This window comes from Bubalus bubalis, chromosome 4 (assembly GCF_019923935.1).
Source record: "Bubalus bubalis isolate 160015118507 breed Murrah chromosome 4, NDDB_SH_1, whole genome shotgun sequence".
NCBI lineage: Eukaryota > Metazoa > Chordata > Mammalia > Artiodactyla > Bovidae > Bubalus > Bubalus bubalis.
The window spans coordinates 64,281,865-64,295,293 of record NC_059160.1 but is presented as its reverse complement, the minus strand read 5'-3'; the positions used below and the strand labels follow the sequence as shown (position 1 = coordinate 64,295,293).

General features: G+C 39.5%; 1 protein-coding gene across 23 annotated transcripts in view; it reads left to right on the top strand.

Moving 5' to 3' along the window:
* R3HDM2 (R3H domain containing 2) overlaps nucleotides 1-13,429 on the top strand; it is a 162,947-nt gene that overhangs the window by 115,048 nt on the left and 34,470 nt on the right. For all 23 annotated transcript variants that reach the window (XM_044941526.2, XM_044941524.2, XM_044941525.2 and 20 more), the window contains 6 exons: nucleotides 2,455-2,654; nucleotides 8,630-8,671; nucleotides 10,768-10,854; nucleotides 11,371-11,497; nucleotides 12,505-12,583; nucleotides 13,233-13,292. In XM_044941526.2, coding sequence (XP_044797461.1) covers nucleotides 2,490-2,654; nucleotides 8,630-8,671; nucleotides 10,768-10,854; nucleotides 11,371-11,497; nucleotides 12,505-12,583; nucleotides 13,233-13,292 — 560 coding nt within the window. In that variant the 5' untranslated portion in view covers nucleotides 2,455-2,489. The remainder of the gene's footprint in view (nucleotides 1-2,454; nucleotides 2,655-8,629; nucleotides 8,672-10,767; nucleotides 10,855-11,370; nucleotides 11,498-12,504; nucleotides 12,584-13,232; nucleotides 13,293-13,429) is intronic.

The window sequence follows — 13,429 nt, the reverse complement described above, 5'->3', positions numbered from 1 at the left end:
ATAAAATGGTGAGTTGATCCTGTCCTGGGAGTTTTCTAGAAGAAAGAACGTTCCTCTCAGGAACTCACACTAAGGATCACTAACTCACTCAGGATCTCAGCTAAGAGATACAGAGAAGGGATATACTAAGTTTTACTATCCTTCAGACTGAAGAGAATTGAGGCTTTATTTATCCATGGAGAGAAAAGACAAGTATATGTGTGTATGCAGTTCCCATGTGCAGCCAATGACCATAAGCTCTGTAGGTTATAACTTTAAAGAGAAATTATTTGGCTGCATTATGTCTTCATTGTGGCACGTGGCAGCTTCTGTTGCAGTGCTCAGGCTTCAATGGAGTTGTGGCACATGGTCTTCAGAGTACATGGGCTCAGTTGTTTTGGCACACGGACTTAGTTGCCCCATGGCATGTGGGGTTTTCGCTCTCTGACCAGGGATCAAACTCACATCCTCTGCATTGGAAGGTGGATTCTTAACCACTGCACCACCAGGGAAGTCTTTTTATAGAAATCTCCAGACACTGAATCAATTAAAAAATAAAATATCAGCCATTTTCCTTGTGTAGTCAGTATCTTCCAGTGTTTCTCATCTTTAAATTCAACTGTATGACTGATTGTATGAGTGACTTTGGCCTTTTAAACTAAGTCTCCAGGCAGCTGCTCAGGAGCTACCAAAAAGTGAACAAAGCAATAATCTTGCAGACTAATTTATGCCAGGTTGAGGTTACACATGCTTCTTAAGAACCTTCTGGGTCTTGTCCTTGAAACTGATTTGAAGGAGGAAAAATGTCTGGCATTACAATTTTCTTGAAGCACTTTTGTTTGTTTAGCTTAGTTTCTAGGGTCACATGCCAAGAGACACATCTGAGAGGGTTTCCAGTCTTATCTTTTTAAAGAGGGGAAGGAATTATTTAGGATTCAAGTACAGTCAGTAATCCATGTAAGGAGAAGCCTCGATTATAAACCATTGTTGGAGCTAAGTATGTTTGACTTCAACAGTTGTTGAGAACATGAATCTTTGTATAGAGCATCAGCTTCTGCTTCTGAATATGTGCTGAGATTACTATGTTGACCTTATTACAGGGTTTCTTGTAGCTATAGCAAGTGACAAGAGCTAGCAACCCCTGCAGTATAAATCTCTGTGTCTTTGGGACCCAGTAAAGTGACTGAACTCAAATAGTGAATAGCAAAGCAAAGATTCTCCCTTCCTCCAGGGAGAGACCCGGTCTTGCTGAAGAGCAGATGACTACAAACTCTTCTTACCTTTTCAGTTTGCTTAAGATAAAAGAAAGAATTTAAGATTCTGTAAACATTGTCTGATTTTGCTGCCTTTTTGATGGAGGAAACACTTGAAGTTGTTAACAGTGTTGTGGTTTGTGGTAGCTGTAGGGGTTCTCCCTTGGGAAAGAAGAGTGATCTTCTCTAGTATTGAATAGAGCTTTATATTTTCCTCCGTTCTGAAGAGAGTCTGGTGAGTTAACTCTGTGAAGTGCTCAAGCTGAAAATGTGAGCAAATTTCTGGAGGGAACAAGGGAGGGAAAATAAAATGCCAAGGGGACTTGATACTGCATTGCTTTAGAACTGAATCCTGGTGAATCTCAAAATAATTATGCTGAGTAAAAGAATCCATGTAGTGTATGATGTAAAATTCTAGAAAATGGAGACAGAACTGTAGTGACAGTGGTTGGCTGGGAATATGGAGAGGGGAGGATGGGCTTATAAAGGAGCAGGAGGAAGCTTTTATAATATGCCCACTGTTTTGATTGTGATGATGTTTCACAAATGTATGCATGTTTCATAATTCATCAAACTGTACTTTTCTTTTGGCTGTACCACGTGGCTTGCAGGATCTTAATTCCCCACCAGGGATTGGACCTGGGCCCTCAGCAGTGAAAATGTGGAGTCCTAATCACTGGACTGCCAGAGAATTCCTGTGGTGATGGTTTAGTCGCTAAATCTGACTCTTATGAGCCCATGGGCTGTAGCCTGCCAGGCTCCTCTGTCCATGGGATTCTCCAGGCAAGAATGCTGGAGTGGGTTGCCATTTCCTTCTCCTAGTACATTTTAAATATATGAAATTTATGTCAGTTTTACCTCAGGAGACCTGCATTTGATCCCTGGGTTGGGAAGATCCCCTGGAGAAGGGAATGGCTACCCACTCCATTATTCTTGCCTGAAGAATCCCATGGACAGAGGAGCCTGGCAGGTGCTATAGTCAGTCCACGGGGTCACAAAGAGTTGGATACAACTGAGCTACACCCTAAAGTTAAAAAAAAAAACACACCACACCCTAAAGTTAAAAAAAAAATGAAATTTTTTTTCTAGGGGCAACATTTATCAAAGAACCCTATACTGGGTTATAGGAAGGCTATTGTAGGCTTCGTGTGAAATACTAATCTTGTAAGTGTATTAACTATAGATGCACAACTCCTGTTTAATGCATTTCATGTTTTTTTAGGAGTCCATAGAGGCTACTGTATTCTATTGAAGAAGATGTCTAACAGCAACACTACTCAAGAGACCCTGGAAATAATGAAAGAATCGGAAAAAAAGCTGGTGGAAGAATCTGTAAACAAAAACAAGTTTATATCTAAGACTCCAAGCAAAGAAGAAATTGAGAAAGAGAGTGAGGATACCAGTTTGCGTCAGGAGACACAGGTAAGGATTAGAAGCGCATCCTGTGTGCATTCTTCTCAGCAAAACAGAAGTGTCCTTATGGGTGGTATTGGGGACCTATAGGAAGCCAGTCACTTATACAGACATTGGAATCTCCCTAAAAGCCGAGCTTCAGCTCTCAAGAAATATCTCTTCCACTTTTTGTCAGAGTCCACAATGAAGTTCAAAGAAAACAGAATGAAATCCCTAATCTGTTAGGACCTGAGTAACACCAGTTCTTGCTACATTTTGATATTTTTTTAATGATCAAAAAATAAACTATATAGTGATATTTGATGTCATAATATGGCTTATAATAAACTCTTAAAATGAGAACTGCCTGACTTTATACAATGTTAAATTCATATTCTGGTTGTGTTAAAGCAGTCAGTATTTTCTGGATCAGAAATAGTCTCTGAACTTGCCACTTGGTAAATGTGTGTGAGAAGAATTTTATTCTTTGGTTGCCATGTTGTTTTCCATCCAAATTCATACTGCAGTGCAGATATGATGGCAGTAGATTGCCAGCCAAGCTTCTTCCAGGGCTCCTTTTTGGTACCCAGCCAGCCCGGCCTCTGAGCCTTCTCTAGCTTACCTGTTTCAGTTCTCTTCCTTGTGGTTACAACTAGTTTCCTCTGTTACCCAAGCTGAAATAGCATAAATCCTTTCCTTCTTGCCCAGGGGTGAGACTGGTCTTTATTATATGCCTAGGAGGTAGACTGTTAACTGCAGTTAGTTTAAACAACAGTAGCAATAACATTTTTGAGGGTCTGGAAACTTGAAGCATGATTTTTCTGGACAACCAGTTCACCTAGGCCTTGTCTTTAAGACAGCAACAACACGAAGGGATAAATTAAATTAAAATCAGACAACTCTGAAATATTTTGTTCTCTAGCTGCCTGCTTTTTCTACTGTTTTTCCTCTTACAGTTTGCCAGATCTCTGTCATGGCTGTTTTTCTTTCCATTATCTTTTGCATGTGAGTTGTCATTCCCCACCCATCCTTCCAGAGTTTGGGGAGACAGTCTGCCGCTGTTGCAGCTCTACTTTTAGCTTCCACTGATACCAATAATGAATTTTAAATCCTCAGGACAGATAAGTGCTGAATATTTAATTATGTGCTGTCATGTTACATGGACGATAATAATTAAATGAACTTTTGAGTTCAAGTTACTCTGTTCTCAGGAGACTATTTTAAGTGGTGTTCTGAACTCCTGTTGTGTGTTCTTCTTGAAGATAGGCAGAAAAGAAAGGATGACTATAGGTTTTATATGCCTTATGGATACTTACTTGGTTTAAGAATGTCTTCACCTATATGTCTGGATAGGTTGTGTGGGAGGCTGGGAAGGGAACCTGCCTCCCCTCAGACTCCTTTCGTGGCTGCTAGTACAGGTTGAGTTGCTGCTGCCATTTCCTGGAGCTCCTGCTCCTTCTACAAAGTCTTCATTCTTGGCCACCCTTGGCCACCCTTCAGAAGCCTTCTCCCCTCTACCAGTATTCCTCTTCAGTAACACAAAAAATTTTGCTCTTTCTCTTACCTTCCCCTCAAGTCTTAAGTCTCCCCAAGAATCTTACTGATGCTGAGAGTACCTGTTATGAATTAGAACTGGATAGTTCCAAATATTGTTCTGGAATATTATGAATTGGAGCTGGAAAGTTTGAGGAAAGGGTACTTTCATTACTTGTGCTGTGAGACATATTCTTGGAATCAGCAATTGGAATTCAGAACATCTTTGGCACGAAAACAGTGCTATGTAAGACAGGTTCTGAGATTCAGTCTAGAATGGGCAAGCCCTGACATAACAAATACTGAACTCTTAGGTGGGTCCTTTAAAGAACTGAGCTAGGCTTTCTGCCTTTATACTTGTAATCCCCTCTGATTCATCTACCATACTGCTTTAGAAAGATGGCTATGAAATAACGATCTGATTGTGTTAATTCTCTTCAACCTTTCTGTGTCTTTTCATGCCCTAGGCTAAGTCCCAAATTTGTCAGCATGGCATATTGTGACCTAGCCCCTTGCCTGCTATCCATCCACCTCTGGCATTCTATGCTTCAGCCTAACGGATTCCCTGGTCCCTGTTATAAATTGGAGCTGGAAAGTTTGGAGAAAGCATGCTTTTATACATGCTTTCTCTAACTAGAACGCCTTCCTTGGTGTTCTTTCCCTGGCCTTTGCCAGGTCAGTTTAGTCTCATCATTGTATCTCTAAGGCCCAACACAGTTCCTTGCAGGCACTCATTATTTATGAACATATGAATTTATGAATTCCTAGGTCTTAGTTAGATACTTGCACTCCTATAGCACTTCATAAGTACCTCTGTAATGCACTTAATATCCTATATTGTAATTGTCCATTTGTCTGTCTTCTTCAGCAGAATTATGAGTTCCTTTTTGACAAGGCCTCTGTCTTTTATCTCTGTATCCTCCAGTAGTTAGCATGGGGTCTGATACATACTAGGCCTTCAGTATGTGTTTGACTATTAAATGAAAATTATGCATTCTGAGAAATTCACAGATTTATACATTTTTGTAGAGATACAAATTGGTATTTATAAAGTTAGAGATACCAAGGGAACATTTCATGCAAAAATGGGCACAATAAAGGACAGAAATGGTATGGATCTTACAGAAACAGAAGATATTAAGAAGAGGTGGCAAGAATACACAGAACTATACAGAAAAGATCTTCATGACCCAAATAACCACAATGGTGTGATCACTCACCTAGACCCAGACATCCTGGAATATGAAGTCAAGTGGGCTTTAGGAAGCATCACTACAAACAAAGCTAGTGAAGGTGATGGAATTCCAGTTGAACTATTTCAAATCCTAAAAGATGAGGTTGTTAAAGTGCTGCACTCAGTATGCCAGCAAATCTGGAAAACTCAGCAGTGGCCACAGGACTGGAAAAGGTCAGTTTTCATTCCAGTCACAAAGAAAGGCAATGTCAAAGAATGTTCAAACTACCACATGGTTACACTCATCTCACAAGCCAGCAAAGTAATGCTCAAAATCCTCCAAGCCAGGTTTCAACAGTACGTGAACCATGAACTTCCAGATGTTCAAGCTGGATTTAGAAAAGGCAGAGGAACCAGAGATAAATTGCCAACATCCTCTGGATCATCGAAAAAGCAAGAGAGTTCCAGAAAAACATCTACTTCTGCTTTATTGATTATGCTAAAGTCTTTGACTGTGTGGATCACAATAAACTGGAAAATTCTTGAAGAGATGGGAATACCAGACCACCTGACGTGCCTCCTGAGAAATCTGTATACAGTCAAGAAGCAACAGTTAGAACCAGACATGGAACAGACTGGTTCCAAATTGGGAAAGGAGTATGTCAAGGCTGTATATTGTCACCCTGCTTATTTAACTTATATGCAGAGTACATCATGAGAAATGACAGGCTGGATGAAGCACAAGCTGGAATCAAGATTACTAGGATAAATATCAATAACCTTAGATATGCAGATGATACCACCCTTATGGCAGAAAGTAAAGAGGAACTAAAAAGCCTCTTGATGAAGGTGAAAGAGGAGAGTGAAAAAGCTGGCTTAAAACTCAGCATTCAGAAAACTAAGATCGTGGCATCCGGTCCCATCACTTCATGGCATATAGATGGAGAAACAATGGAAACAGTGACAGACTTTATCTTCTTAAGCTCCAAAATCACTGCAGATGGTGACTACAGCCATGAAGTTAAAAGACACTTGCTCCTTGGAAGAAAAGCTATGACCAACCTAGATAGCATATTACAAAGCAGAGACATTATTTTGCCAACAAAGGTCTGTCTAGTCAAAGCTATGGTTTTTCCAGTAGTCATATATGGATGTGAGAGTTGGGCTATAAAGAAAACTGAGCTGAAGAATTGATGCTTTTGAACTGTGGTGTTGGAGAAGACTGTTGAGAGTCCCTTGGACTGCAAGGAGATCCAACCAGTCCATCCTAAAGGAAATCAGTCCTGAATATTCATTGGAAGGACTGATGCTGAAGCTGAAACTCCAATACTTTGGCCACCTGGTGCAAAGAACTGACTCATTTGAAAAGACCTTGGTGCTGGGAAAGATTGAAGGCAGAAAGAGAAGGGGACAACAGGGGATGAGATGGTTGTACGGCATCACCAACGTTATAGACATGAGTTTGAGCAAGCTCCAGGAGTTGGTGATGGACAGGGAAGCCTGGCATGCTGCAGTTGATGGTATTGCAAAGACTTGAATACGACTGAGCAACTGAACTGACTGAAATTGGTATAAGTTCTCTGAAGGACAGTTTAGCAATACTTTATAAAAATTTTAAATGGACTGTACAGTATTTGCAGGTATACTCAATGATATAGTCATTGAAGCATTGTTTATACTAACAAACATGAGAAACATCCAAAATGGTACAGTTTGTGTATGGCCACACAAAGGAATACCATGTAGCCACTAAGAAAAACAGTATCTCTTCTGTGGAGGTATATCCTTGAAGAAAAATTTAAAAGTAAGGTTTAGGACAGTGTGTACAATATCCTTTTTTTTTTTTTAAGTGTGTGTACACAAGTACAATAAACTTATAGATGCATAAAAGATCTCTGGAAAGATTACAAGAAATTCAATACTAGTTGATCCTTTAGGAGGGATCCAGGTAGCTGAGGAACACATGTAAAAGGAGACTTACTGTTCTGTTTTGTGCCATGTGTATGTTCTTACTTATTTGAAAAAATAGTGACAAATCCTGCTTCATATCCCTGGACTATTCTCTTACTGTAACACATCTTGCCACTGACCAGATTCTCCGTCATTTCTTACTCTTTCCACCCACCTTTCCAGTTCTCCATTTTGCATTGTAGCAGTGTTATTTGATAACTAGTGAAGAGGACAAAGCAAAGAGAAATCCTCACCTACCCAGAACCATGCTGGTACTCTACCTCTGTCTTGTTTCCCCTCCTCTACCCACCAGCCTCAGTTTTCTCCACACCCCAGTGACAGTTCCATTCCAAACATCTTAGAAGCCCTAAGTATCATGCATAACCCTGCTACTGCTGCTGCTGCTAAGTTGCTTCAGTAGTGTCCGACTCTTACAACCCCATGGACTGCAAGGCTCCTCCGTCCATGGGATTTTCCAGGCGAGAGTACTGGAATGGGTTGCCGTTGCCTTCTCCATGCATAACCCTACCCAACCTCTTCTCCAGAGTCCCCATTTTGACTTCTCAGCTATTCAGAAACCTCATAAATTAATTAGTCATTTTTCCCTTCATCCCACCTCAGGCCCTCATTCATCTTCCTCAGCTTCTATCCTGCTCCTTACTCACTCTTCTTACCTCCCTTTGCTCTGGAGGTCTTGTCCACATCTTCCATGCTCCTTTCTTTTTATCCTGTCCCCATCTTATATCCCTGACCCAAACAGGCTATAAGAGCCAACAACCAGGAGCTTAGCACTGGGAGAATTCTCATATTCCAGGAAGTAGGCATTTGCCAAGAAGAGCCTTCATTCCATTTCTGCAGCCATAGGAACAGGTCTTTCGAGTATCTGAAGTTAGAACTCTCAGTGTGTTGTCCTCCAAAGACAGTATTTTAAGTGATGCTTAGGGGCCATATTTCACATCCATTATAGGCTAAATAGGCTTCTGTTAGCAAAGTTTGGGGAAGAAACACTTGTCATGCTATGGTAGTAATATTTCTGGAACCATCCTAATCAGGAGAGGATTCCCTGGTTTATTCAAAAGCAATTTTTATCAATCTATGAACTAGGCCAACCAGTCAGTCTTTCCGTTTTTTATCTTCATGGTGAGTGATTTGTCTGCAGGTGGCCTGTGGTCCCCTCCATGTCACAGTTGCTAGAGTTGTAGCTTGGGGGACAACCACGACAACAGGGTCTCATCATAGTTTGGCTGTTACAGTGGTTTTAAAGTTAGTGCTTTTTCTCTGTAAATTTGTATTGCTTTTAAGTGTTTATTTCCTCTACCTTTAATATTTTCTAATCCACTTCTAACAGAGGCGGACATCCAACCATGGTCATGCCAGGAAAAGAGCCAAGGTGAGAGCCCTTCCTCTATAACTTCTAGTGTTATTAGTAGTGCATTGTACAAATGGACTTAACACTAATATCTAGTGTATTTAGGTTATATATATGTAAAGTTTTTTGCCTATACTTTGTACCCTAATTGTGAACATGCATACACACACACACAATCACAAACATGCATTGCACATATACATATGTCCTGTTGGAATGTCTGGCTTTATTTTTCTGTTATCTTTAGTCTATTTCAGTTACCTGAAAGGATACCCAGCCCAAGCCTCCCACAAACAAAGCCTGAGCAGATTGATACTGGTTCTGTTGTAGTGCTAGTTTCTCTGCTCATCTCTGGCTCTTATTTTTCCCCCAACAGTTTTGGGGATTTTTGCCATGAGAATTTTCTGTAAGATAAATCCTCCCTCCTTAGTAAAATGGTTGAACATTTTTGGACATCCTAAAAATAGAGGCTTTGTTTTGGTTTGTTTTGGTTCACCTTTTAGGTTGGTTCAGGGAGGAGGATTTTGTTTTTAATCATTGTATGATAAAATTAGCACATCACAGATTATTTTAAGCAGTATTATCAGGGAAGACTATAGGTGTTAATGGTATGATAGCTTTTTAATTTTAATTAGGGAACAGTAAAATATTAAACTTGTCCTGCATTTGGAAGAATTGTCAACAGAACTAGTAATTAAGGGTATCCACCCTTTTCCCCTAGAAAAATAATGGTAGAATTTGGGAGTGTCCCAGCCAGTGTGTAGCTTGGGTTTGAAGAAGACTATGATGTATGATAAATTGGTTCTGTGGACTGCCTTCCATGGCCTAATCCACAAGTAATGGACTTGACAGTAAAAAGGGTGTTCACGATTTCCTGGCATCCAGTGGCTAATTCTCTACACTTCCAATGCAGGAGGTAAAGCTTCGATACCTGGTCAGGGAACTAGGATCCTGTATGCCGCATGGCACCTCATAAAGGGGGGGAAAAGCAAACCAGAGGGTATTATCTGCCATTTCACTTCCTCCAAACTTTTTGAAATAAGACAGAAAAGTTTAAAAAGTTTCTATTGTTATTGTCTCCATTTTACAGAGGAGAAAACTTGGGCTTAATAGAGTTTGAGTGAGATTGACAAAGGACATTTATTAGTAAGTGGCAAAACTAGGCTTAAAGTCAGTTCTTCAGGATTGGAAATTTTTTCACTGTACTATACAACCTGAAACACACATACTGTGTTTTGTGCTTTTGTGTTTACTGTAAACTTTAATTTTATTATAAGAACTCTCAATAAATGTTTATAGGTAGATTTTTAATGAGTCACTATACTTTTTGACTTTGGAGATCCCTGGAAGAGCAGTGATTATAATTATAAAGTGAATTTCAGATTTTGGGGAGATTCTCCAGGTAGCATAAATAAACCAAGTGGATTAGTTCTTTATTACACTGAACCCCAAGTGTTAGAAAGTTTTCTTTCTCTTTACATTTTCCTTAGACACTTTTCCCCATTACATTGCCACCTCAGGTTTAGAGTCATTTAGCATTTGTTGTCTACTGTATGCTAAACACTATTTATGTTTACATATTTTATATAATTCTCACAAGAATTTAGGCATTTCTATCCCATTTTCATTGTGAGAAAAAAAGAGGACCCAGAAAGGTCAAGTAGTTTGCTGAGGGTCTCATATCTCATCGTTTGAAACAGAAGTTGAAGCTAGGACTTCTGGCTCTTAAATCTAGTCTTTCTACTAAGCTTTGCTGCTGTGTATTCTCAGTTAACTTCCAAGTCTAATATTGGAGCACTGAGCTAGAGAGAGAGGAGAGCTAAACAAAGTGACTTGCCTATCATCTAGCCAAAAGTAGTTGTTTTGTTGTTATATATCTACTGCTGTAAGCAAGAGAATTATCTTTCAAGTGGATCAGGAATGGATGAGAAGGACCTGTTTGAAGAAGGGAAAAAAAAAACCCTCTTTAATGGAAGCAGCAACTAACAGAACCAAAGAGGATGCCCTTTATTCAGCGGAAAGATTTCCAAATGTTCCCCAAGGGAGTATGTGTGTGTGTGTGTGTGTATGTGTGTGTGTGTATATATATATATATATTTTTTTTTTCCCCCCCCCAGTCTAATTCCAAGCTGAAATTGGTGCGCAGCCTTGCAGTGTGTGAGGAATCCTCTGCTCCATTTGTTGACGGGCCACTAGAAACCCAGGTAGGTCCTTTATGAGTAAGTATAGCTTTTGAGTTTGGCAGTTGTTTGCTGAGCAGTGGTGTCACAACCATGGCATCAACATTAGACTTGGAAATTGGGGTAGAAAAAGCTTCAAAACAAGTTGTTGCAGTAAAGTGGCATGAATGAGAGCATGAAGTGTAGGTCTTCACACCTGGACCACCCAGGATGATGCAGACAAGGAGATTCCAGGGCTGGATCATGTTTTCCCAACCACACCTTTCCCTCTGGTGGTTAGAACCATTTCCATTCTAATTCTTATGCCAGAAACAGCCAGCATAACTTGAGCTCTCCAAAGAGTAGGCTGTGATTATTGGCAGAAAGGACTTAGCCTCTACCTTATTGGTAGAACAAAAACTAAAACAATTTAATTAAAATATTCTCTTTTGTAATACAGTGCTGTCACCCTAAGATTTGCCTTCTTTTAGATTTTAAAGGAGCTGCAGGAGAGTTAATTGTTTTCCCTTTTGATTATATTTCTGTTTCCCCTTGTCCAAGGATATAATTCAATTGCACATCAGCTGCCCCTCTGACAAGGAGGAAGAAAAGTCCACAAAGGATGTCTCTGAAAAGGAAGACAAGGACAAAAACAAAGAAAAGGTCCCAAGGAGGATGCTGTCTAGAGGTGAAGACTTTTCCCCCTTGCTCATCTGTCCTAGGGCCTGGCTCTGCAGTGCCCTTTCCTTCCATCTTCCCACTGGCCTTATTGGCCCGACAGTGTACAGTGTCCTGCTGACTTCATCATTGTTTGGGGAGGTGCCTAACTAGGTTACTTTCTTTGCTGCTTTATCCAGCTCTGCTGTAAGGGCTGACAGAGAGCTACTCTGTTAACATTGGGCTGCCAATAGCAGGAGAATATTGTAGTCAATTCTGATTTTATTCTTGCTTTTGGAATAAATAGTGATGGATTATCACTGGTAACAGATTCAATACCATTTATAGTTTAGTTTGGAGATGCTCAGAGTGATTTTTTTTAAATAATTAAATTTGCATGTAATTATTAAGCTCTCTTTGGTTTTAAACTCTTGGGCTGGTAGCAAAAAGACATGGTCCACAGAAATGGAGGGAATTCCCTGGCAGTCCAGTCATTAAGACTCAACTCTTTCACTGTCGTGGGCCCAGGTTCAATCCCTGGTCAAGGAACTAAGATCCCACAAGCCATGTGATATAGCCAAAAACAAATTTTTTTAATGATAATTAAGAGGGAAAAGGCAATCGTAGTATTAAAATTTTATAAGCAAATATAAATATATAAAAATAATCACCATTTGAATATATTTGCTGAGGTTCTGGAAAATTCAGCCCCATCAGACCTTACCTAGAATTTATTTTCTTTAACTAGAATAAAACCTTTGTTTTGGTCTGGTCTTTTGCTAAATACTGATGGCAAGGTGACTATTCAGTGTAATATGAATATAACACTGTGACCCAGATTCCACCTTCTGTCATTATCATGGGAAATTTTGAGAGGCTGGTAAATCAAGGTTACTCTCATTTTAAGCTAAAACTCCTGAAGTTTGATTCTACTTTTCCTCTTATGTCTCCTGATCAGATTGTAGGCTTCTGCTTGGGGTTAAATATCATACAAAGCAGTTTCATTTATTTCAAATTTATTTCATTGTGGTGTTCTAGACTCCAGCCAAGAATATACGGACTCCACTGGAATAGACCTACATGAATTTCTTGTAAATACACTGAAAAAGAACCCAAGGTAATAACATGATTTGATGGAAGGGGGAAAGGGGCCTGGATCAGCAGAATACCCAAGAAGCCAAGTAGCTTCTCAGAATTTTTCTATTATTGTTAGAATCTGGGATGTCCATTTCCCCTACACACCACCATTTCTCTCCAAAGTAGTTTTATATTCTGTGGAGGGATTCAGAATACCCTTATATTGAGATTTCTGCTTTCAGAAGAGTTGAGAAAAATTCTGTGAAAGAATGGAGACAAAGAAATATCAAGGCTTAAGAATACAATTAAAAAGTACAGAAGAGAAAAGAACTGATTTGTAACAAAGCTAAATCATACTTGTTTACAAATTCTATAAATAACCAGATGGAGTGTAGAATTACGATTAGTATAAGTATAAAGTATGTGTTTGTATGACTATGACTGCCAACAGAATTAGGTTTCTGATAAGGGAAACAGAGGACATGATTAGGAGGCTTGATTGTTTTTTTAAAGTAACATAAGACAGGGTAGTGAGGTTGGTAGCCTTTGCATTTTTGATCCACTCTTGGAGTTTGGATTTGTCCCTCCCTTAAGCTTCTATAGTGAGCAGGTTGTGTTTTCAATCCTTGTGTCGGTGTCTATGGGAGGGCTGCCTTTTGTTTTGTTTTGTTTTAATCTTTTTTAAACAGGGACAGAATGATGCTGCTAAAATTAGAACAGGAGATTCTGGACTTTATTAATGACAACAAGTAAGTTACTTGAATGAAATACACCTTAGAGGTGGGAGGGGGTACTGGAAAGAAATTTAGGTAAAATTTAAGGATATCCCTCTTTTATCGTTCCCTTAAAGTCTGAATTTTGAAGTAATAACTCACTAGGAACCAGG